The sequence below is a fragment of the Narcine bancroftii genome, chromosome 1 (genome assembly GCF_036971445.1).
Source record: "Narcine bancroftii isolate sNarBan1 chromosome 1, sNarBan1.hap1, whole genome shotgun sequence".
Taxonomy (NCBI): domain Eukaryota; kingdom Metazoa; phylum Chordata; class Chondrichthyes; order Torpediniformes; family Narcinidae; genus Narcine; species Narcine bancroftii.
This window is the reverse complement of record NC_091469.1, coordinates 329,874,330-329,899,479: the sequence shown is the minus strand read 5'-3', so window position 1 is coordinate 329,899,479 and position 25,150 is coordinate 329,874,330. Positions and strand designations below refer to the sequence as shown.

The window sequence follows — 25,150 nt, the reverse complement described above, 5'->3', positions numbered from 1 at the left end:
TCTGTAATTACATCTTGAATTTTAACGGGTAAATTTAAAAAAAAATTAAATGTAGAGAAAGCTACCTGTCCTACCCAATCTCTTTTCAATTTTAAATGTTCACTTTCAGTTAAGTGAGTCTCTTGTAAAAAAGCAATATCTACTCCTAATTTCTTGATATACGATAACAGCTTCTTTCTTTTTATGGATCCGTTAATCACATTAATATTAAAACTCAATATCCTAACTGCTTTACCCATTATTTTCCAAATTATTATCATACATTCCTGTCCAGGAAGAACTCCCATAAATTAAATTGGTCTGAGGTGTTATCATCTGCAATCCAAAAACACTGAACTTGTTCAAAATAAAAACATTATAGAAAAGTATTAAAACTAACAAATAAAAAGTTAATAATAACAAAACCTTCCCTCCCCAAAATGCCAGAAAGACCAGCATTACCCCCTTCCATTTATGGGTCATGGTTAAACCACGAAAACACATGTAGTCGTCAGAAACTAAAAAAACACAACCCCCAACTCATGGGGAGAAAGAAAAAAAAATCATTATAAAAAGAGAACATACTCCTCATTTTAACAAATCATTTCAACAAGTCCTCTTGTGATAGTTGAGTCTTGGGCAGGTCTTTAACAAAATTTCGGCCTGAATATAGTTGGTGAAGAAAAAATTCTGCTGATCTGATGTAAAAACTTTCAAAGTAGCTAGATAGCGCAGCACAAATCTGTAAACTTTATCTTATAAAGCCTTCTTAACCAGATTAAACTCATTCCTCCTCTTCAAATCTCCCTCGTAGTTCAAAGGTCCATGTTCTTTAGCTCTTCTGATTGCCAAACCAAGCATCTTCTCTCTAACTTGACAATTTAGAAATCTGATCAATATAGACCAAGGTCTCTGATTCGGACCCGGTTTTGGTCGGAGAGCTTTATGGGCTCTTTCAATCAAAATTCTCTCGTCCAAATATTTCTGGTATCCAATTTTGAAAAAAAGTGAATTACATCTTGACCTTCTTTACCTTCAGATATTCCAACAATTTAAAAATGATTCCTTCAACTATAATTTTCCAAAATATCAACCTTTAACAATTTTTCATTCATAGAAACCAAAGCGGTAACAGTGTCCTCATTAACATTTGTTCTTTCTGCAATACGTTGAACTTTTTCACGGTCGTCATGAATTCTTCCTTCCAATTTATCAACCCTTTGTGAAATGTTATTTATTGATTTGGTTAAGTCCATTTTAACTTGTTGTATTTCTCCAGTTAAAAATTATTCTCCATTACATTCACGTTTATCATTTTAGCCTCAATTTTATCCATTTTTTTCTTAAAAAACTTTGTCTTGCCTTTAAATTCTTCTTCTTCTGTGCTTGTATCTTCCTCTCCACTTGCAGAATCACTAGAATCAAGTTCCATACTAGGTAAGTCTTCATCTTCTTCCTGTAAAACCTGAAATGCAGGACTGGTCCTTTAAGAAGAGTAAAGATTTTTTTCCCTTTAATTTTTCCATCCACAGTGCACATGCGGGACTCCTCAAGCACGGTGTGGAAATAGCTTTCATGATAGTGCCATCTTTGCGGCGAGCTGCAGGGATGGCTCCCTGAGTCGGTCCCTCTCTAGGACTGTCTTCAGCGGGTCCAAGAAGAACTCCGACAGCTGGCTTCATTGAAGAGGTAGGCTCATGTTCTTTTTCTTTCCTTGGTTCACGCTTTTCTTTCGGAGTAGTTTTTTTTTAAGAGTTTTTACTTTTCTCGGTGCCATTATATTTTGGATTGTCAGCACTTTAGAAGGACTTTAAAATAACTTTAATAATAAAAATTTTACTTAATTGGTACTTTTTAAATTAAAATCCACGGGAATTGTAAGGATGCGCTGCGTTCCCTATGGCATCATGTGACCTCCTCCGGGCATAAATCTTCATAAAGCAGTAAACACAGAACACCTCATCGGGTATCAAAGACAAGACTATATTTTTAATTTAGCACTGTATGCTTTCTTCCCCATCCACTTTTTATAAAAAAATTTCACTTTAAATATACTGCCAAATAGCATTTAGTCAATATATCCATTCTTTCCATGCAGCAGAACATTACATATTGCACACCAGAATTTGTGTGTCATGAAACCGAACTCCAGGATAATCAGACACTCAAAACCAAAGGTTTCCTGTCTACTATGGATTCAGTAAAGGGTTTTAAGTTGGAAGTGCCTTACAAGCTTGGACAGCTATCTTGGCACTTCCTCCAGTTACTGACACCCTTTGTCTCCATCCCACTAAGAAATTACTTTCAAACAAGTTTCTTCTCTTTTTAATAATAATAGCATTGGTATCTTCCAGGGCAAGTGATGCTTGCACAGTGACATGGAGTACTTTCACATCTTGGCACTCTGTGGCACTCAACCCATAGAGCAAATCCCTTATCACATGACCTACTAGTATGTGTGAGACTTTAAATAAGTTCTCCTGTTTCTCTGTGGAATAAATGTCAGAGGGCAGGCAGCTCCAGCCCACTGGAGTCAGCTCATTAAACAAGAATTACTGGAGCGCTTCTTGAAGTTCTTATAAAATAACATCAAGCAATTCAGGCAATGCAGCTACTTTTACTTTCTTGACATTGTACTTCATATGCAACTTGAGGAGGTGGAGACAAATGCGCAGACCATCAGACATAGGATCAGAATTAGGCTATTAAGCCCATCAAGTCTTCCCTACCATTCAATCATGAGGTGATCCATTTTCCCACTCAGCCCCACTGCCCGGCCTTCTCCCCATAAACTTTAAAGTCCTGGCTAATTAAGAACCTATCAATCTCTGCCTTAAATACACACAATAGCTTATTAACTTATTATTATTATTTACTTAATAATTACCTTATTATTAAGTAAATAATTAATGAAAATATAACATTTTGAAAATGAAAATATTCACTGGGGATTAGCTCTTTGTTATAGGCAAGGCCTCATTTCTAAAAGGCATTGTCTTCATATACCTCCAGGGCCTTATCCCTCTCATCTTCTCTGGTCCTGCAACCCTCTACAATCTACTTCCTCCATCCTAACCCCTTGTACATGGCAGACTTTCATAACTCTGCATTTGGAAGCTGTGCCAAATTGCGTGTGGTAACACCCTGATCAAGCATTTCAAATGTTTTAGTGTGAAACTGGTATGGGAAGGAAACAGCCTTGGATGAATATGTGCAAGTTTAGCTCCTGAATTCAGGTGGGACAATGGTTCACCAGGTGTAACCTCCAGCGACCGCGATCTCAGGATCTCCTGGTGACTGTATAATATCTCGCAGGTGTCTTTCCACAACTGAAATAGGTGAGGGTTGGTAGGTTGCTGTAGGTGGGTGGTAGGAGAATTATCGTGGTGTTAGTGGGCACGTGGGTGAGAATGTTACAGTGATGTAAATGGCCTGAATGAGATTACTCTGTGAACTTTCTCCAGCACAAGTGGATCTCTCCAAAAAGATCCAAGCTGTGAACAGTAATCTCGTAAAAACACAGTGCTGGAGAAACTCAGCATGTCAAACAGTGTACTTTAGAAAGCAAAGATAAAGATACATAACCAACATTTCAGGCCTGAGTCCTTCATCGAGGTATGAGCCAAGTGTAGTCAGGCACCCAAATTAAATAGTAGGAGGGAGAGGCATAGGGAGTAGTATGGGCCCACAGGCAAGAAGAAGTAAAAGGTGTATGAGGGAGGGAGGGTACCACAGCAAGCAGGGCGAGGGGAGATGACACTACGAATGGAGAGGGAAGGAGGTTGAGAGCTGGAGGAAAGAAGACAGAAGGATGGGAAGAGAGGGAAAATGGAGAGAATTGAGCAGTAACTGGATAAGTCGAGGAATGTGCCCAGACAATTTACGGGTGGCCTTGGTTTGGACAGGCATGTCAGCACGGGAGTGTGGCGCAAAATTAAAATGGGTGGCCACTTGTGGATCCTTGTCATTGCAGTAGAATGAGCGAACCAATCTCCTAGTCTACGTCCAATCTCTTCAATGCAGAGAAGACCACAACGGGAACACCGGATGGAGTAGATGACCCCTGCAGATTCACAAGTGAAATGTTGCTTCACTTGGGAAGACTGTTTGGGGCTCGGAATGGTGGTGAGGGAGGAGGTGTGGGTGCAAATGGTTTACTTTCTGTGATTACAGGGGAAGGGGCCAAGGGGGAAATTAGTGGGAATCCAGGTTTAGTCTTGCCAACAGTTACAATAACTCTTAGAGTTAAATGGCCACGTAAATCAGGAGAATTACAAAAATGACAATAATTAAAACAGATTTTCCTATGCTGTGTTATTATTTGAATTGAAAACTAATGAAATACGTAGCAGGAATGTGTGACGAGATAGAGAAATTAAACAGGGGGTAGGTTTCCACAAAGTAATGAATGTAATGAATCAAAACCCTAAAACCTTTCACTGAACAGAGAAATTATTTGAAAAAGTCTTTAAACATAGGGGTCTGCTAAATCTAAGGGTAATGATGCAAAACCAGTAATTGTATATGATATATAAAAACAGATAAAAAGATTAAAGTTCAAGAGAGAGTAGAGTGCACCAAGTTCCTCTGAGTCCACTTGTTCACTTAGGTAGTGACCTAAGCTGGACACATAGTATCTCCTCACTTGTCAGGAAGGTACAACAGTGACTGCACTTCCTGAGAAGACAGAAGTGGGCAAGGCTACCGGCCACCATTTCGTCAACTTTCTACAGGAGCTCTATCGAAAGCGTCCTGGCTGGCTCCATCCCAGTATGGTCCAGATGTTGTAGAGCATTGGTTCGGAGGTCAATCCACAGAACCATAAGAGCCAGTAGAGAGGATCGCCGAGGTCTCCCTCCTTCCCATCGATGTGATTTAATGGGATCATTGTTTAAAGAGAGCTCGCAAAACCACCCTGCACACAGCACCTTTCAGCTACTCTGGTAGGGAAAGAGATACAGGAGTATCAGAGCCAGAACCACCAGGCTGAGGAACAGCTTCTGTCTTCATTGAGACTACTGAATGACTGTTGAACTGCTAAAACTTTAATATTTATTAATCATATTTATTTTAAATATATGTATAGCTTTTGTCTGTATGTGTTATGTCAGTATGTGTGTTTGCACTATTTTGCACCTTGGATCGGAGAATGCTATTTTGTGGCCTTGTACTGGTACAATTGAAAAATAAATAAATGATCTTGAAAGTGGGTGGGAAGTCAGGTGAAACTGGGCATTGATATTATGCAAGATGAGAGAATGCCAGACAGATGGTCTGCATTTTGCTTTGTCGGGTGCTTGCAAGCACATTATTAGCAATCCCTATTTCTCCAAATTGACCTGGTTCAGGCTTCACAGGCTGGACTTGAGAAGTAAGAGCACTGTGAAATCCATTGCTGGTACAGCTGAGGCACTGAGACTGGCTCAACATCATCAGGTCACAAGAGCGAGTACAACACAAAATTGCTGAGTCAAAGAGCGAAGACATTCTTGAGGAGATTTGGTATGTCACCAAGGACCCTTACAGATTTCGACAGGTGTACCGTGGAGAGCATTCTGACTGGCTGTATCACAGTCTAGTATGGAGGTGCCAATACACAGATGAAAAGGTTGTGAATGGCCAATGCCATCACGGGAATCAGTCTTCACTCCATTAAGGATATCTACATAAGGTAGTGTCTCAAGAAAGCAACTTCCATCATCAAGGACCCTCACCACCCAGGTCATGCCCTCTTCTCACTGCTGCCATCAAGAAAGAGGTACAGGAGCCCAAAGACAAACTCAATGTTGCAAAAACAGCTTCTTGCCCTCTGCCATCAGATTTCAGAACGGACAATAAATCAGACTCTACCTCACTTTTTTCTTTTTATCACACAAATTATTTATTTTTAAAAATCTTGTATTTTGAAATTATAATTTATACTAATTTTGCACCTGAATGCACAATACTGAATCAGATTTAGATTCAACTGGGGGTGGGGTTATATACTACATATACAATTTTTGAATTGAATTTAATATAACTATTACTGTGGTATAAAATTTATAAATAAAATAATTTTAAAAAAAGAATCAGAATTTATTGTCATGAACAAATTATGAAGTTAGGTGTTTTGTGGCAGCATGACATAATGCACAAAAATTAAGGCAGCGTCTGGTTCATTGATTATTCAGGAATCTGATGGGCGTGGAGAAAAAATTGTCCTTGTGCCACTGAGTGTTCGACTTTAGGCTCCTGTATCTTTTCCCTGATGATAGCAGAGTGAAGAGGGTGTGGCCTGGGTCGTGGGAGTCCTTGAAGATAGAGGCTACTTCTTTAAGACACCACTTTTTTTTTTTTTTTTTTTTAATTTTTTATTTTTCACACCATAAATCACAATAGCCATGATATACACTTTTTCTTTTCCACACATTTACAGTGACTTTTTCTCCCTCCCCCCTCCCTCCTCCCAAGCCACCCCCCCATCCCCCCACCTCTCATCCATTTTAGTTATACAATCTAGGTTGCATTAATTCAGTTAGACAATGTTGTCATTCAACAAAAATACACCAGAAATTCTACTGAGTCCATTCTTTTCTTTTCTTCTCCTTCCATCAACTTAGGTAATGTTTGTTCCCGGTAGGTTTTCGCTATTGTATTTAATGTAAGGCTCCCATACTTGTTCGAATATTTCAATATTATTTCTTAAACTATATGTTATTTTTTCTAATGGAATACATTTATTCATTTCTATATACCATTGTTGTATTTTCAAATTATCTTCCAATTTCCAGGTTGACATAATACATTTTTTTGCTACAGCTAGGGCTATCTTAACAAATCTTTTTTGTGCATCCTCCAAGTCAATTCCAAATTCTTTATTTTTTATGTTACTTAGGAGAAAGATCTCTGGATTCTTTGGTATATTGTTTTCTGTTATTTTATTTAATATCTGATTGAGATCATCCCAAAATTTTTCTACTCTCTCACATGTCCAGATTGCATGAATTGTTGTTCCCCTTTCTTTTTTACATCGAAAACATCTATCAGATACTGTTGGGTCCCATTTATTTAACTTTTGCGGTGTAATGTATAGTCTGTGTAACCAATTATATTGTATCATACGCAGCCTCGTATTTATTGTATTTCTCATCGTTCCAGAGCATAACTTCTCCCATGTTTCCTTTTTTATCTTTATATTTAAATCTTGTTCCCATTTTTGTTTAGTTTTACCATTTGTTTCCTCATTTTCCTTTTCTTGCAGTTTAATATACATATTTTTTATAAATCTTTTGATTAACATTGTATCTGTAATTACATATTCAAGGTTACTTCCCTCTGGTAAACTCAAGTTGCTTCCTAATTTATCTTTCAAGTAGGATCTCAGTTGGTAATATGCCAGCGCTGTATCTCCCGTTATATTGTACTTATCTCTCATTTGTTCAAAGGATAAGAATCTACTTCCTGAAAAACAATTTTCTATTCTTTTAATCCCTTTTTTTTCCCATTTTCTAAAGGCAAGGTTGTCTATTGTAAAAGGGAGTAGCTTATTTTGCGTCAATATTAGTTTTGGTATTTGGTAATTTATTTTATTTCTTTCTACATGAATCTTCTTCCATATATTGAGGAGATGGTGTAATACTGGAGAAGTTCTATGTTGTACCAATTTTTCGTCCCATTTATATAATATGTGTTCAGGTATCTTTTCCCCTATTTTATCTAATTCTAGTCTCGTCCAGTCTGGTTTTTCCCTTGTTTGATAAAAATCTGATAGGTACCTTAATTGTGCGGCTCTATAATAATTTTTGAAGTTTGGCAATTGTAAGCCTCCTTGTTTATACCATTCTGTTAATTTGTCTAGTGCTATCCTCGGTTTCCCCCCTCTCCATAAAAATCTCCTTATTATTTTCTTTAACTCTTTGAAGAATTTTTCTGTCAGTTGTATTGGCAATGCCTGAAATAAGTATAGTATCCTTGGAAAAATGTTCATTTTAATACAGTTTATCCTTCCTATCAGTGTTAGTGGTAGCTCTTTCCAATGCTCTAAATCGTCCTGTAATTTTTTCATTAGTGGATTGTAATTGAGTTTATATAATTGGCCTAGATTTTTGTTTATTTGCACACCTAGGTATCTTATTGCCTGCGTTTGCCATCTGAATGGGGATTCCTCCTTAAATTTTGAGAAATCCGCGTTATTCATAGGCATTGCTTCACTTTTATTTACGTTTATCTTGTATCCCGACACTTCTCCATATTCCTTCAATTTCTTATATAGTTCTTTTATTGATAGTTCTGGTTCTGTTAAGTACACTATCACATCATCCGCAAACAGACTGATTTTATATTCCCTGTCTTTTATTTTTATTCCTTTTATATTATTATCTCTTCTTATCGATTCTGCTAGTGGTTCTATAGCTAGCGCAAACAATAATGGTGATAGTGGGCATCCCTGCCGCGTTGACCTGCTTAAGTTAAATTGCTTTGATACATGTCCATTTACTGTCACTTTCGCTAACGGTCCCTTATATAATGCTTTAATCCAATTAATAAACTTCTCCGGTAAACTGAATTTTTGCAATACTTTGAACAAGTAATTCCATTCTACTCTGTCGAAGGCCTTCTCTGCGTCTAAAGCAACTGCTACTGCCGGTGCTTTATTTCCTTCTACTGCATGAATTAAGTTAATAAATTTACAAATATTGTCTGTTGTGCGTCTTTTTTTGATAAATCCAGTTTGGTCTAAATTTACCATTTTCGGTACCTGTTCTGCTAATCTGTTCGCTAATAGTTTAGCTATTATCTTATAATCTGTGTTTAGCAGAGATATTGGTCTATATGACGCTGGTGAGAGTGGATCTTTCCCTTGTTTTAGTATCACTGTAATTATTGCTGTTTTACATGAATCTGGTAAGTTTTGTGTCTCATCAATCTGGTTGATTACATCCAGGAGGGGCGGTATTATTAGGTCTTTAAATGTTTTGTAGAATTCTATTGGGAGTCCATCCTCTCCTGGTGTCTTATTATTTGGTAAATTTTTTATTATCTCTTGTATTTCTACTGTTCCAAATGGTTCTGTTAATTTATTTTGTTCCTCTATTTGTAGTTTTGGTAGTTCAATTTTAGTCAAAAATTCATCTATTTTCCCTTCTTTCCCTTCGTTTTCGGTTCGGTATAATTGTTCATAGAATTCTCTGAAGTTTTCCTTAATTTCTTTTGGATTATATGTAATTTGTTTGTCTTTTTTCCTTGTTGCCAATACCATTTTCTTAGTTTGCTCTGTCTTAAGCTGCCATGCTAGGATTTTGTGTGTTTTTTCCCCTAGTTCATAATATTTCTGTTTTGTCTTCATTATATTCTTCTCCACCTTATATGTTTGTAGTGTTTCATATTTTATTTTTTTATCCGCCAATTCTCTTCTTTTGGTTGTATCTTCCTTTATTGCTAATTTTTTTTCTATGTTTATTATTTCCCTTTCCAACTGCTCTGTTTCCTGATTATAGTCCTTCTTCATCTTGGTTGCATAACTTATTATTTGCCCTCTAATGAATGCTTTCATTGCGTCCCATAGTATAAACTTATCTTCCACTGATTCCGTATTTACTTCAAAGTACATTTTTAATTGTTTTTCAATAAATTCTCTAAAATCCTGTCTTTTAAGTAGCATGGGGTTTAATCTCCATCTATACATTCTTGGAGGGATGTCTTCTAGCTCTATTGCCAATAACAGGGGTGAGTGGTCCGATAATAGTCTAGCTTTATATTCCGTTTTCTTAACTCTCCCTTGTATGTGGGCTGATAACAGGAATAGGTCTATCCTTGAGTATGTTTTATGTCTAGTCGAGTAGTATGAGTATTCCTTTTCTTTTGGGTTTTGTTTCCTCCATATGTCCACAAGTTTCATTTCTTGCATTGATTTAATTATAAATTTGGTTACTTTGTTCTTCCTGTTAATTTTTTTCCCCGTTTTATCCATATTTGGATCTAAATTCAGATTGAAATCCCCTCCTATTAGTATGTTCCCTTGCGTATTAGCTACCTTCAAAAAGATATCTTGCATAAACTTTTGATCTTCTTCGTTAGGTGAATATATATTAAATAGATTCCAAAGCTCTGAATATATCTGACATTTTATCATAACATATCTCCCTGCTGGATCTATTATTTCCTCTTCTATTTTAAATGGCACATTTTTGCTAATTAATATAGCCACTCCTCTTGCTTTTGAATTATACGATGCTGCTGTTACATGTCCTACCCAATCTCTCTTTAATTTCTTGTGCTCCAATTCAGTTAAGTGTGTTTCTTGGACAAATGCTATATCTATTTTTTCCTTTTTCAGTAAATTTAGTAGTTTCTTCCTTTTAATTTGGTTATGTATTCCATTAATATTTAGAGTCATATAGTTCAGCGTAGCCATTTTATATTTTGTTTATCTTCTCTTTCCGTTTTTCCATCATTACCTTTCCTCTTTTTCCATTTCTGTTTTCTTATTTTCAACTTTTTACCAGACAACATTCCTACAACATCCAACATTTTCCTTATTCTCCTATTTCTATCTTCTTTATCCCCAATCTCCCCTTCCCCTCCTGAGTTGCCCTTTATCCCTTGTCGGACAACCACATCTCCCCTCTCCATTTGGATTTGCGAATCCACTCGCAAGCGTCAACTGATTTTGCAGTGACCGCTCTTTTCCCCCACCCAGCCCCCCGCAGAAAAGATTTCGTTTTTTATATGTCACAAAGGTCACTCTTTTAGTTCCCTCCTTATTCTCTCTATTCCATTACCTTCCCTTATTAATTTTTGTCTATACTCTCTATGTTTTCCTCTAATTACAGATACTTTCACATATGCCCATTGTCTCTATTCACTCTTATACCTCTTTACCCGCATACATATCAATCGTGGTCATTTTTACCCTCCTTACCCGTCTTCATCCCTCAGTCTATTTTTGTCTTTACCCACATACATATCAATCGTGATAATTTTTGCTCTCATTACCCGTCTTCATCCCTCAGTCTATTTTTGTAATTGTTCTGCAAATTTTCGTGCTTCTTCTGGATCCGAGAATAGTCTGTTTTGTTGTCCTGGAATAAATATTTTCAATACCGCAGGATGCTTCAGTGTAAATTTATATCCTTTCTTCCATAAAATCGCTTTTGCTGCATTGAACTCTTTTCTCTTCTTTAGGAGTTCAAAGCTTATATCTGGATAAATGAAGATTTTTTGCCCTTTATACTCCAGTGGTTTGTTGCCCTCTCTTACTTTTTCCATTGTCTTCTCCAGTACCTTTTCTCTTGTAGTATATCTTAGGAATTTTACTACAATAGATCTTGGTTTTTGTTGTGGTTGTGGTTTAGGGGCCAATGCTCTATGTGCCCTTTCTATTTCCATTTCTTGCTGTAGTTCTGGACATCCTAGGGCCTTAGGGATCCATTCTTTTATAAACTCCCTCATATTCTTGCCTTCTACATCTTCCTTAAGGCCCACTATCTTTATGTTATTTCTTCTGTTATAATTTTCCATTATATCTATTTTTTGGGCTAGTAATTCTTGTGTCTCTTTAGTTTTTTTATTAGATTCCTCCAATTTCTTTTTTAAGTCTTCTACCTCCATTTCTGCTGCTATTGCCCGTTCTTCCATCTTGTCCATTTTTTTCCCCATTTCTGTTAAGGTCATATCCATTTTATTTATTTTCTTTTCTGTGTTGTTTATTCTTCTTCTTAAATCATTGAATTCCTGTGTTTGCCATTCTTTAAATGACTCCATGTATCCTCTAACAAGAGCAAGTACCTCCTTTACCTTGCCTTTCTTTTCTTCTTCTATTTCCCTGTACTCTTCCTCTTCCTCTTCTTCTTCCTCTAGGTTGACCATCTGTTGTTTCTTTGCTGCCCTTTCCTCCTCTTCTTTCTTGTTTCCATTGTCTTCTGTGGTCTCTTCTTGCTGCAGGTGTTCTGCAGCTGTCGTTGCCGGCTGTGGAGATCGACTCCCCAGCTGGTCCCCCCTCCCGTCGGTGTGTTTTTTTTCATGCGCGGTTGCGCACTTTTACTCGGCTCTGTGAGCCATTGTTGTAGTTCTCTTTCTACCGACCTGAGGTAGTGGGGTCTTCTCTCCACAGCGGGCCTCTTCGGACAGGTAAGGCCTTCACCTTTTTCCTCCGTTGTCTTCTCTTCCTCTCTTCTTTCCGTTGATTTTGATTTTTCTCCTTTTGTCTCCATCTTCTTTCCACCTTTATACTCACTTTTCTTTAACTTGTATTTCTGTGCCTTTGTATTTTCTCTTGTTTTTCCCGACTTTTCTGGAGAGGGCTGGAGTTCACCGTCCGGCCACTACTCCATCACGTGACTCCTCCAAGACACCACTTCATGTAATGTATTGTGTGCAGTTTTGGTCACCTTATCTAAGGAAGGATATTCTTGCAATGGAGGGAGTGCAGAGGCGATTCACCAGGCTGATACCTGGAATGGCAGGAATGACTTATGAGGAAAGATTGCGCAAATTGGGATTGTACTCGCTGGAGTTTAGAAGATTGAGAGGGGATCTCATAGAGACATATAAAATTCTGGCAGGACTGGACAGAATGGATGCAGATGGGATGTTTCCAATGATGGCAAAATCCAGAACCCGGGGCCATGGTTTGAGGATAATAGGCAAACCATATGAGTTGCTGTTTTCAAGGTGATCCAGAGCTGATTGGAGAGTCAGCAATGTTGCATCTGCTGAGGAGCGATTGTGACAATAGATGAATTGCAGTGGGTCCAGCTCTTTACTTAGGTATGTGTTAATTCTGGCCATCACCAGCCTCTCGAAGCATATTATCACAGTAGAAGTGGGCAGTAGTCATTGAGGTAGCCCACGCCTCAAAACAACAAAGTTTGTGACACGTTCATGACTATAAACCTGATTCTGATTCTAGATATGCAAAATTTGTATTACAGTACCTTTTTCTCACACAGGAAACATGAATCAACCAGATAACTGGGGATTCTCACCTAATATAGTCCATGAACATGTTTATGGCAGCCAGAATACAGTAGATAAAAATAGCAAATTGTTGTTGCAAATGTTCACAAGATAACACCTGGAGCATTGCTTACAACTTGGATCTTCTTTTAAGGAGGATGGCACTTCTCAGAAAGTTCACTGGGTTGATTCCTGGGATGAATTTATGTGTAAAAATTGAGTTGGATGGGCCTTCCTTCGTTGTAATTTTGGTGAGAGATGATCTTATTTCAAGTAAATGAAATATACTATTGTATTATCAATAGCCCAAACCTGTTCCTCACCTCTATGGATCCCTCCATTCCTTGTCACTCCACTTCTCCCATCTTCTTCTGTCTGGTAACCTATTCTCTTGTATCACCTCCCCTCCCCCCCCAACTCTTCACCACCCTCCCACCCCCCAATCCTCCCTGATATGCGTGATACTTCTCATTCAAGAACATTCGGTTTCATTAAAAGGCTGATCATTGAATAGAATACTGTTTGAAGCATGAAAAGGCTGAAGCGTATGAAAGCGTGCACCACACAGGCATGAAGACATTTTTTTCCACACAGCCATCAGGCTCCTCAATGAACCTCATAATAGTGCTGTTGTGCTGCCTGGTGCCAAGTGATCTTCCTTTTCATTGCAATCTTCCTCTCTCAAAAATATGCTCTGCACACAACTGTATGATTAAATTAAATTAGACAAGCAGCACCAATTCGGCCCTATGAATCTGTGCTGTCCAATGATTTTTTTCATTGTCATTGTACAAGCTAATGAAATACAATCAGCGTTGACCAGAAGTTAAATACATTACAATAAAACATCGGCAATTCAAACCAACACTAACACGATTCTACAACCAACTGTTAAAAAGTACTGATTTTACAATATGAGGGCAGTACCACTCAGCGCCATGATTCAGTGTTCAATAAAGTCACAGCTTTGTTAAAAAAAAAGCTCTTCTTGGGCCTCCTTGTGCTTGATCAAAGGCTCCTGTAGCATCTGCCCGATGGGAGAGAAGTAAATAGTCTGTGATTTGGATGTGTTGTATCTTTGATAATGTTTCTTGCCCTGCCCAGACATCGTTCCCTATAGATGTATTCGATGGTGGGTAATTGGATTCTAATAATCCATTACACCCCATTACTACATCCTGGTACGTCTTTGAATATTAGAGATAACCTATTAGCTAGTCTGCAGACGAACCTTTCTCACAGTACTGAATATTTTGTAGCAAATAAAGGTAAAAATGTAATTATGGTTGAAACAGTCTTAAGTATAATATTGGCATACACAATATTTAAAATATAAACAAAATTAAAAATTGAAAATGAATTTAACATACAAATATAATTTAAAAAAACCAGATGTAGAGCACTGTAACAGATCCTTCTGCCCCACGAGCCCGTCCTGCCAAAATACCACAATTAACCTACAACCTTGTGCATTTTTGAGGGGGGTGGGGTGGGGTGGTGAGAAACTGGAGCACCGGGAGGAATCCCACACAGACATGGGGAGAACATATAACTCCTTACAGAGTGCCGGATTCAACCTGGCTCACTGGCGCTGTAACAGCGTCACGCTAATCATTATGCTAGCCGTGTAATGAATGAGCTTCAACAGTGTTGGCAAAATAATTGCTCTTTTTTTTTACAATTTCTATGAATAACTTGGTGGTGCATGAATAAAGTCAATTAATTATAAACACACATTCAACATGGAGGATGTGTGGAGGGTGGGGTAAACTCCAGGATTCTAGATGGGCAAGAAGCGAAAATCATCAGACTTCTGTACCTCATTTTCACTGTGCTTGATTATAGGCAAATAAAAGAATTGGCTGCCATGTTCCTTGGGCAAGATAGAATTCACTCCAGGTGCATGGGGACCGGTGAGCTGTTCAGTTGCACGGAGGTCGTCAGCTTGGAACAAAACACAAAGAAATCACAAAATGAATGTTTGACCACATTCAACTTTCAACTGCTGCTGGAAACTCACTCTTTCTCTCCGACGTTTGAAAATTGTAATACCATTTATTATTCTCCCCATGCAGCCAAACCACAGTCAAGTGGCAAACCTCATCCAAAATGGGCTTTAGAAATATGTTGAAACATTTTTTTTCTTGAAAATCTAAAGAGACCCAAAGTTACAAAGGCTATTCTGAATTAATTTGGAGAACTTTCATGAACAACAACTTTTGAATTAATCAGTTGCCAATTCAACCAGCCTTACAGAAATTGAAAACATCTGGGAAAGTGCCCTCCAACTCCTTACATAAGATAAAATAAACTTGCATCCAACACAAAACATACATGATGGCACCTTACATGTTAACAGCATTTGTTACGTATTTAAATATTCCACTAATAGAACTATAGTCTCTCTGGGACTGCTTTTTCTGGGTTCAGAGGTCTTGCTAACAAATGAAAAAGCTAAACTTTACAATTTCTTTTGTTTCTAGAGAAGAAGTAAGTTTCATTTTCAGTGTTCTTGTCCAACTGGACAACAGATCCAAGAAAATATCTTCTTACAGTTACTTAGCATTGCAACTACTGGCAAAGCAATGTGTCCTTTCACCTCTTCCCTTCCCACTAGGGCCCCAAATGGTCTTTCCAGGTGAAACAGCGATTCGTTTGCACTGAGTGTTCTGCAACCTGAGTGCACAATGTGGCTCCTCTGCAGTGGAGAAACCAAGTTCAGACTGGGTGATTGTTTGGGAGCACCAGCAGTCAGTCTGCAGGGAAGATCCTGAGTCTGCTACGTTAAGCCATCATTTCACTACACCATCCCCCATTGGTCTGTGACTTCCTGCACTGTCACTATAAGGCCCAACGCAGTCAATCATGGTTCTTCAATGATGAAGAAGAGGCTTTGAAATTTGCTAATTCTTTGCCAAATCTTAAACAAGATCAAGTTTCAGTCAGCCTACTCAACAGCTTTCGTTTCACCAAGATCAGAATGCTCAGGATGTGCAACAGTTCTGAAATATCAAGAACTGGTAGAGATTGATGATGACCAAGTGAACAAAGAAGCCGCTTATACCTGAATGAATCATAGTTGAAGTTATGTGTATACTATCTTGGGGGAGTGGGGGCAGACTTTTGTCTTCTTCTGCAGCCACATGCCACTTTGTGGCGAAGACCACTTCCCGCACAGTAGGAGGAATTAGTTCTGGTCTTTTTCTTAAAAAAAAAAAATCGGTACTTTTCGTGTGCTTTTTTTTCCCTGTCTTTTTCTTGGAGATGTCAAATTTATTTGGAGGTATTGAAACAGGCAAGTGAAACCCATTCTCTACTGGAATTTTTTTGTAGGCACAATACAAGCTTGAGGAGCCACACATCATCTTCCGTCTGAAAGTGTGGCAGCCTTCAAGACTCAGCACTGAATTCTATAACTTCAGGTAACTTGATTTTTCTGTCTGTATCCATTGTAGATGTGTGAAATTGGCTCAGATCCCTCCGGGAGTGGAGAGTACACCCAGATTGACCTGCTGCATATGTGCACCCACCCTACATTCTTCAATTCCCAAGTTGGAGTCATGACTTACAACTTGGAAAGAGGCCCTTCGATCCAACTTTCCATGCCAGCCAAGCTAACCTTGTATACCTGCATCTTTTTCATATCACTCTAAACACTTCCTATCTACGTACCTGCCTAAATGCCTTTTGAATATTATAATTGTCCCCATTTCTACAACTTCATCTGGCACATCATTCATTGTACACTTCACCCTTTGTTCCCACCAAGATTCCTTGTAAATCTTCCCCCTCTCAAATATACCTAGTTTTAGGTTCATCAACTCTGGTTGGGAAAATGCTATGACTATCTAGATTACCTATAATACCCTTATAATTTTATCATTCTTTTGACTTTTTGTTGTATATAGGTCAGTCATTCTCTTTACTTTTTCAAATATTTTATTGAGTTCAATATAGTAATCCCATATAAATGTTGCATAAATATAACAGAAAGAAAATATCATAATATATACATATTATATAACTGATAAAAAATGTACTAATTAACAATTTCCAATTAATTAATTAATTTGGTTAAAATTAAAAATGAAAATCACTTGAATTACATTATAAGCATTCTGCTCATAACTTGGTATAACATCAAATAATGTTATGGTCTAGATATAAACTCTAATTAATCAGCTTATTTAAAAAAAACTAGAAAAAGAAAAGTAAACTAATACCAATCAAACTCCTCCCTCTAATCGTTTACTTATAAAAGCAAACAGAGAAAAGAAAAAGAACTACAAAACAGGATCGGATCGCTACCTCCAGTAGCCAGATGGAGCATCGCTGGAGCAGCCAAAGTGCCTAAAACTTCCAGCCATGATAATATTCTATGAATGGACCCCATATCTTTTCAAACTTGAACTTTTTTGATATTCTATCTAATTTTTTCCAAACTTAAATATGCCATAACATCATGTAGTCACTGCCTATGAGTTGGTGAAAGTTCATCTTTCCACTTCATTAAAACCCCTTGTCTGCCTATCAGCATATTAAAAGCTAAAACCTTCTCTTGAGAAGCTGACAAAAGCATAGTTGGATGACGAATGAAGCCAAACAAGGCAATTAATGGGCATGGATCTATTTTAGTCTTAAAAATCGTTGCTAAAGATTGAAAAATATTCTCCCAGAATTTTCCTACTTTGGGACATTCCCAAAACATGTGAATTAGTGAGGCCTCTATAATTTTATTCCTGTCACTCAATGGATTAACATCCGCATAAAAAGAGATAATTTAAGTTTGGACATACGTATTCTGTGTACCACTTTAAATTGTAATAAAGAATGTCTGGCACAACATGACAAATTATTAGTCAAGTAAGAGTAGAATACCAGTCCTCATCTGAGAAGGTTATTTTAAGATCCGTTCCCAGTCATTTTTAACCTTAACCTTTGAGGTTAGTCTTAAATCCAGTCAATTATTATAAATATGTGACATTAACCCACTGTGAACAAAATGCAAATCAAAAAATACATCAAGAATATTTAAGTCTGCAATTCGAGGAAAATCCTGTAGCTTAGATTGGAGGAAGTATCTAACTTGTAAATATCTAAAAACAAATGTCTATTGGAAAGCTTAAATTTAACTGACAATTGTTCAATAGAAGCAAAATTCTTATGAATAAATAGATCTTTGTAACTTTTAATACCTGATCTATTCCATTCCTTAGAACCTGCATCTATAACAGAAGATGGAACAAAGTGGCTGAATACAATGGGACTCTCCAGGGAAAACTGTTACAACCAAAACATTTCCTAAATTGAACCCATATTCTTAGCCTTTTCCTATTTATCTGATTATGAATCAGTTTAGAAAATGATAGCGGTAGAACAGAACCTAAAAGTGCTAACAATGATGTTTTCCTTGAAAAATTTAGTTCCATTTCTGGCCAAGTAGGGCAACTAACTAATTTATCAAAGGTCAGTCATACTCAACCTTTTTTTGGGTATGGCCCACTTAGGACTTAAAGTTGATGGGGCCCCTTCCCTGTGAAGCAGTTAGTTGGGTTCTTCCTACGATAACATGAAAAACATTTTATGATTCAGTCCATGCCCCTCCCCCTCTCCCTAAGGCAGCCATATGACCCCCATTGAGAATGGCTGGTTCAGGTTCTCTCTCTCTATTCCTATTCCCTCATTAACCAGATTAATCATCTTACCCTTGGTTTTACTTTGTCAGAGACATTGGTCTCCCCCACCCTCCCTGCAGCCTCACACTCTTTCCCCTTTCTGACAAAGGGTCTTCACCCTGATGTGTTGACTCTGGAACTCTTCCCTCTGATGCTGCCTGGCCTGCTGGGTGTTTCCACTGCTCTCTGTCTTTTGTTCTGGATTGCTACCTCTGCAGACTTTTTTTAATTTTCAAGAAAACCGAATGATTGGAATCACTGGACCAAATTTAAACTTTACAAAATATATACAAATTTGTTAATCTTGTGTGAAATTCCATCTTTCCAGTCTGAGAAGAATTCAATCAAGATTTACAGATATTCTCTAAATCATCATGAAAACCTGGTCTGAGAATAGGGCAAAACGATTGACAACCAAATATAAAATTGTGAATTATTATAAACATTCAGGTACAACTCAGCTCCCTTTGTGCGTTTTACAAAGTCTCTCAATCACAGTGTGTTTCATGAAAAACAACTTCTATGTCGTTAAAATTTTTCAGTGAGGTTATATATCCTTATGTTCAAAATGAAATTTCATTTCATTAAGGTAAAAACCCCTGGTATGTGGCACCTATGGGGGTTGGTAGACGTTGGATTACTGTATTTTTCAGTTGCTTGAGACTTACTCTTGCATGCCTAACTAATACACTTGCATTAAGAATAAACAGTTCAAAAAACAATATTTCTAAACTGTACTTATACTGAACAAACTTCACTTGTATGAATATATAAACCTTAAAGCATTTGAAAACATTTAACTGTTGCTCCATCTGCAGATTCCTCCCCCTCCATGGAGCCACCAGAAAGATGAACAATAACATTCTTTCTTTCTTCTTTGGCTTGGCTTCGCGGACGAAGATTTATGGAGGGGGTAAAAAGTCCACGTCAGCTGCAGGCTCGTTTGTGGCTGACAAGTCCGATGCGGGACAGGCAGACACGATTGCAGCGGTTGCAAGGGAAAATTGGTTGGTTGGAGTTGGGTGTTGGGTATACTTAATAACATATTAATAAAGACTCCTACTAAGCAGGGATAAGAAGACACTTTAAGAGAGTCACCCCAACGGCGAGCGGCATAAACCAACTCTTCATCCTGGGCGACCCCACCACTGTTTCACACAACTTTATTCAAACAGCTGCTACATCAAAGCACGGCCAACGCCCTCCGCTGGCTGAATATTTGCTCCCATCTTCACCAAGTATGTGTCACTCCAGAGAACATTTACCTTTACAATTTAAAACCTTTATTTATTTTTTTTATTTATTCTTATTTAATTCTCATCATTTGTTTATTTATTTCCCTTTTTTTGACAGTTGCTAGATTTCAAATACGTTTAATCGATGTGGATTTACTTTATCATATTTTTAAAGCAATTACTCACCATTTAAATCAAGGAAGAGTACTGGGATATGAGCTTCCATTCCTGGAGGCGATATCCTGAAAAATACACTTACTCAGATAGGAAGTGGTCTTAAATATCTCCATTACAATTGTCAATGTTTATGTTAAAATTCAGATTATATAAACATTTTAAATTATTCTGAATGGCTTACTCTGAAGTTAAATCTTAAAATTATGAAAAATCACTACCAAAATCATTTCCAAATCATCCGATATTCCAGAGCTGATAATCTACATACAACTTCCTCCAGAAAATTGCTCTTAATTCACTGGCAAAATCACAAAATGAACTGTGTGCTAATTATCCCATATCCAAAGTCCACTTGTTTAATTTCCATCCGATGGAGTAATCCAAACACAAGTTCATATTGTCAGCAGCTAGACCAACTACCGCCACAAAGAGTAAAACGTGAAAGTCTGCAAACACCGTTAATGAAGTAAAAGCACAGTGCTGGAGAAACTCTAAGTAAAACAGTGTCCTTCAAATAGCAAAGATAAAATACATAACCAATGTTTTGGGCTTGGGCTCAAGCCCGAAATTTTGGTTATGTACCCTTTGTAATGACCCTAGTCTCAATGTGGACAAGATGAAGGAGATGATCATGATCTTCAGGAGGACCAGGAATGACCACCCTCCACTACACATCAACGATTCTGTCGTAGAGAGCATCAAGTTTCTTGGAGTTCACTTAGCTAGTGGCCTACTCTGGACACATAACATCTCCTCACTTGTCAGGAAGGGGCAACAGTGACTGCACTTCCTGAGATGACTGAAGTGGGCAGGGCTACCAGTCACCAATATGTCAAACTTCTACAAGAGCTCTATCAAGAGTATCCTGGCTACATCACAGCGTGGTGTGGTTGTTGAAGAGAAATGGAATGGAGGTCAACCCACAGGACCATAAGAACAGCAGAGAGAATCACTGGAGTCTCTCCCCCCCACCACCCCCCCCAACCACCTGTCATCGACATGACCTACCAGGATCGTTATCTGAACAGGGCATTCAAAATTATTGAGGACCCCTTCCACCCAGCACACAGCAACTTTCAGCTGTTCCCATCAGTAGAGACATACAGGAGTATCAGAGCCGCACCACCAGGCTGAGGAACAGCTTCTTCCCACTGCTCACATTAACCATTTGAGACTCTCATATTCATGAAGCAATATTTATCTATCTATATGAATGCTTGTCCTGCATGTGTATTGTTTGTCTGTATGTGTGCAATGTCTGGTTGTGTGTGTGTGTGTGTGTGTGTGTGTGTGTGTGTGTGTGTGTGTGTGTGTGTGTGTGTGTGTGTGTGTGTGTGTGTGTGTGTGTGGTTTGCATCAAGGATGCTGTTTTATCAGGTTGTACTTGGGCAATCAGATGACAATAAACTTGACTTTGCTATTCAGTACATTTCTGATTATCTGAAATGCTTGGGACTAGCCGTGTATTGGTTAATTGCATCTTACGGAAATCTGAGAAATGGCTTTAAACAGCCCATTTTAAGAGCAGAATACTTGTATCAGCCATCACCAAACCTGTCCGGGAGCTCGAGGTCCCCGCTCCGATCCCTGACACCTCTTCACCGCCATCACCCCAGAGTCCCCACTTCGATCCCGACACCTCCCCACCACTGTCCCCAAACCTGCTCGGGAGCCAGAGGTCCCTGCTCCAATCCCTGACACCTCCCTACTGCATCACCGAACCTGCCTGGGAGCCTGAGGTCCCCACTCCAATCCCTCCCCACCGTTGTCGCCAAACCTGCCTGGGAGCCAGAGGTTCCCACTCCTATCCCTGACACCTCCCCACTGCCATCAGCGAACATGCTTAGGAGTTTGAGGTCCCCATTCCTATCCCTGACACCTCCCCACCGTCATCTCCAAACCTGCCTGGAAGCCTGAGGTCCCCCTTGAATCCCAGACACCTCCCCACCGCCATTGCCAATCCAGACCAGGAGCCCAAGGTCCCCGCTCCAATCCCAGCTCAGTAGCATCAGTATGATACTGTATCAGCGGTTAAAACAACAACAAAGAAAAAGGGAAGGTTTTTCAAACATGAAATAAAGTTGAATTCTTACCAAAAAACAATGTGCTCTCTGCATACAAAAATAATAGAAATGCAGCAACATTCAAAATGGAGTCAAAATTATCAGAGTAGCACTTGGGTGCGGCAGATAGAAAAATGTTTTCAACTTTTTTCAACTTGTGACGTCATGTCGCTGCTGACAATTTTTGCAGATAACTGAGAATTTTGGTACTCTATAAAGGATTCTGTTTGACCCGCTGTGTTTCTCCAGCATTGTGCTTTTACTGCCAGATAAGAGATCAGGGAACTGGGAGACATCAACATGAAAATGTCTGAATATGTGCTTGCACTTTCAATTGCTTGCACCATTCTGAAACAATCCAAGTCTTGCCAATATCAATGGAAAAGGACTTCAAAATTAACAAAATTCTCTGCAAATGATCTGTAAATAATGAAGTTAATTACACCATGCACAACACACCTCCTGGAGATTTAAAAAAAAATTAAATCTGCAGTGTTTAAGAACCCTTGAGGAGCAGGTAAAAGGACAAAAGCCATTTCCCAATTATTTGCAAAATCTAGATTTTTAATATAATTCTCTGCTACCGAATGTTTTCAGAGATTTTGATCCTCATACCACATACCAATGCCAACTTGGGGTAAGTGATTCAGACGCAAGAAGAAAATGTGATGAAGATACTGTAAAAGGATCAAAATCTTTGAAAACATTCGGTAGGAGCAAATTATATAAATAATCCATATTTTGCAAATAATTGGGAAATGACTTTTGTCCTTTTACCTGCTCCTCAAGTGTTCTTAAACACTGCAGATTTAATTTTTTTTAAAAATTATATATAAAAGGGATTCCCTCTAATAAAACTTGTATTTAGCTTCCAAACAAGCCAGTGATTTGAAAGGAGTTATACTGACCAGTCTGCTGGGGCTCCTGGAATGCCACTGCCTGGGGCAGGAACAAGCACAGCATTTCTCTCCTCAGTGAGACCCACCCACTGTTCCACCAGTCTTGCTTCTCTCTCCACATCACCTTCTGTTTTTTCTGCGTGGAGGAGCACAGATCAAAGTCAACTGGAATCATATCACCACAGAACACTACAGCACAGAAATAGGCCCTTTGGCCCTCCCAGTCCAGGCCCAACTAGTTTTCCACCTTAATCTCATTGACCTGCACATGGACCATAGCCCTTTGCCCCTCTCCAATCCATGCGCCTATCCAAATTTCTCTGATTAAATCATAAAGGATCTGGCAAGTGTGGGTTGGGACAAGTTGTTTCCTGGCAGGGGTCTGCTTGGTAAGTGGAATTCCTCAACCAAACCTTTGTTTGCTCAAGGTCTACAATTGTGTGATTCTAATATGGTCTCAATAATGAGTGCTGATTTTTAAAGGTACCTGGGTGATTTTACCCAATACAAAGGTAACATTTCATTGCAGGAGGCGAAAAAAAACCATGAAATTTTATGCTGGTCTCAGTGCAAAGAAGTACAAGAATTACAGGAGTCAAACACGAAAGTCTGCGGATGCTGCAATTGTGTAAAAATACAGAAATGGTGGAGGATCTCAATCGGTCTTGTGGCGTCTAGAGGAGATTAAGGTACATTACTGACATTTCGGGCCTGAGCCTTTTCTCAAGGTATAAGCAAAAAGGAGGCAGGCACCTGAATTAAAAGGCTGGGGAGAAAGGAAGAAAGAGCAGAGGGTCTACAGACAAAAAGGGATGATCCTATACATGTCCAATTATTAACCTTTGTCTATTGGCCTGTGCTCCTCCCCCTGCCCTTTCTTCCCTTCTCCCCAGCCCTTTGATTCAGATGCCTGCCTGGTACTTTGAAGAAAGCTCATATCCAAAATGTTAGTTATTATCTTTACCTCTTATAGATGCTGCAAGACTTGCCGAGTTTCTCCAGAATTTTGAACAGTGTCCTTAGATAGCAAAAATAAAAGTACATTACAAACGTTTCGAGCTTGAGCTCTTCATCAAGGTATGGAAAAATGTCGTCAGGCGTCTGAATAAAAAGGTAATGAAGGAGGAGTGGTCACCAAGGCAGCAGGTAATAGGTGGAGAATAGGGAGGGCACAGCAGCAAGCATGGGGAGAAGGGATGCCAGGTGAATAGAGAGGGAAAGTGGTGGAGAGGGAAAGAAAATGGGGAAGGTGCTCAGCGAAGTGATCTCCCAGTCTGCGCCCAGTCTTTCCAATATAGAGAAGGCCACAAAGGGATCACCGAATGCAGCAAATCAGTTCTGTGGATACACAAGTGTTGCTTCACTTGAAAGGCCTGTTTGGAACTCCAGACCTTGGTGAGGGTGGAGGTGTAAGCGCATATGGCATGTCCTGTGGCCACAGGGGAAGGTGCCGGGGGTGGGGAAATTGGTGGAGAGGGATGAGTGCATGAGACGGTGACGGAAGGAGTGGTCCTGATGGAAGGCAGAGAAGGGAGGAGAGGGGAGGGAAGGATGCAACTGGTAGTGGGACCCTATTGTAAATGCCAGAAATTCCAGAGGATAATGTGTTGGATGCAAAGGCAATTGGTGCCGGGGAGAGGGGAGCAATTGGCGGGGAGGGATGAGTGCACGAGAGGGTCATGGAGGGAGAGTGAGGATGAGGGGGACTTTATGTTTGTTGCGTCTGGGGCAGTGGGGACCAGGGCAGGTGAACAGGAAATAGAGGAGATGTGGGTGAGGGCTAAGTTAGTGGTGATGGAGGAGAAGCCACATTGCGCAAGAAGGCAGAAGATCTGGCCTGGAAGACCTCATCTTGGGAATAGATGTGGTGGAGACAGAGAAATTGTGGGACCTCCACATCCAACACATTATCTTCTGGAATTTCCAGAACTTACAACACGATCCGACTACCAGATACATCTTCCTCTCTCTGCCTTCCGTAGGGGCCGCTCCCCCTTGTGCACTCATCCTTCCCCACCAATTGCACTCCCCGCAGCACCTTCCCCTGTGGGAGCAGAACATGCCACACTTGCACCCACACCTCCTCCCTCACCATGGTCCGGGGCACCAAACAGTCCTTTCAAATGAAGCTACGCTTCACTTGTGTCCCCACAGGATTGATTTACTGCACCCGCTGCTCCCTT

General features: G+C 39.2%; 1 protein-coding gene and 1 long non-coding RNA gene across 7 annotated transcripts in view; one reads left to right on the top strand and one right to left on the bottom strand.

Moving 5' to 3' along the window:
* The window catches only part of kif13a (kinesin family member 13A), a 343,290-nt gene that overhangs the window by 51,919 nt on the left and 266,221 nt on the right, over positions 1 to 25,150 (bottom strand). For all 6 annotated transcript variants that reach the window (XM_069908320.1, XM_069908319.1, XM_069908326.1 and 3 more), the window contains 3 exons: positions 22,977 to 23,103; positions 20,015 to 20,070; positions 14,738 to 14,862 (listed from right to left, as the gene is read on the bottom strand). In XM_069908320.1, coding sequence (XP_069764421.1) covers positions 14,738 to 14,862; positions 20,015 to 20,070; positions 22,977 to 23,103 — 308 coding nt within the window. The remainder of the gene's footprint in view (positions 1 to 14,737; positions 14,863 to 20,014; positions 20,071 to 22,976; positions 23,104 to 25,150) is intronic.
* Positions 1,524 to 18,700, top strand: LOC138748357 (uncharacterized). The gene is made up of 3 exons (XR_011347971.1): positions 1,524 to 1,668; positions 16,252 to 16,340; positions 18,135 to 18,700. It is a non-coding gene; the product is annotated as an uncharacterized lncRNA (long non-coding RNA).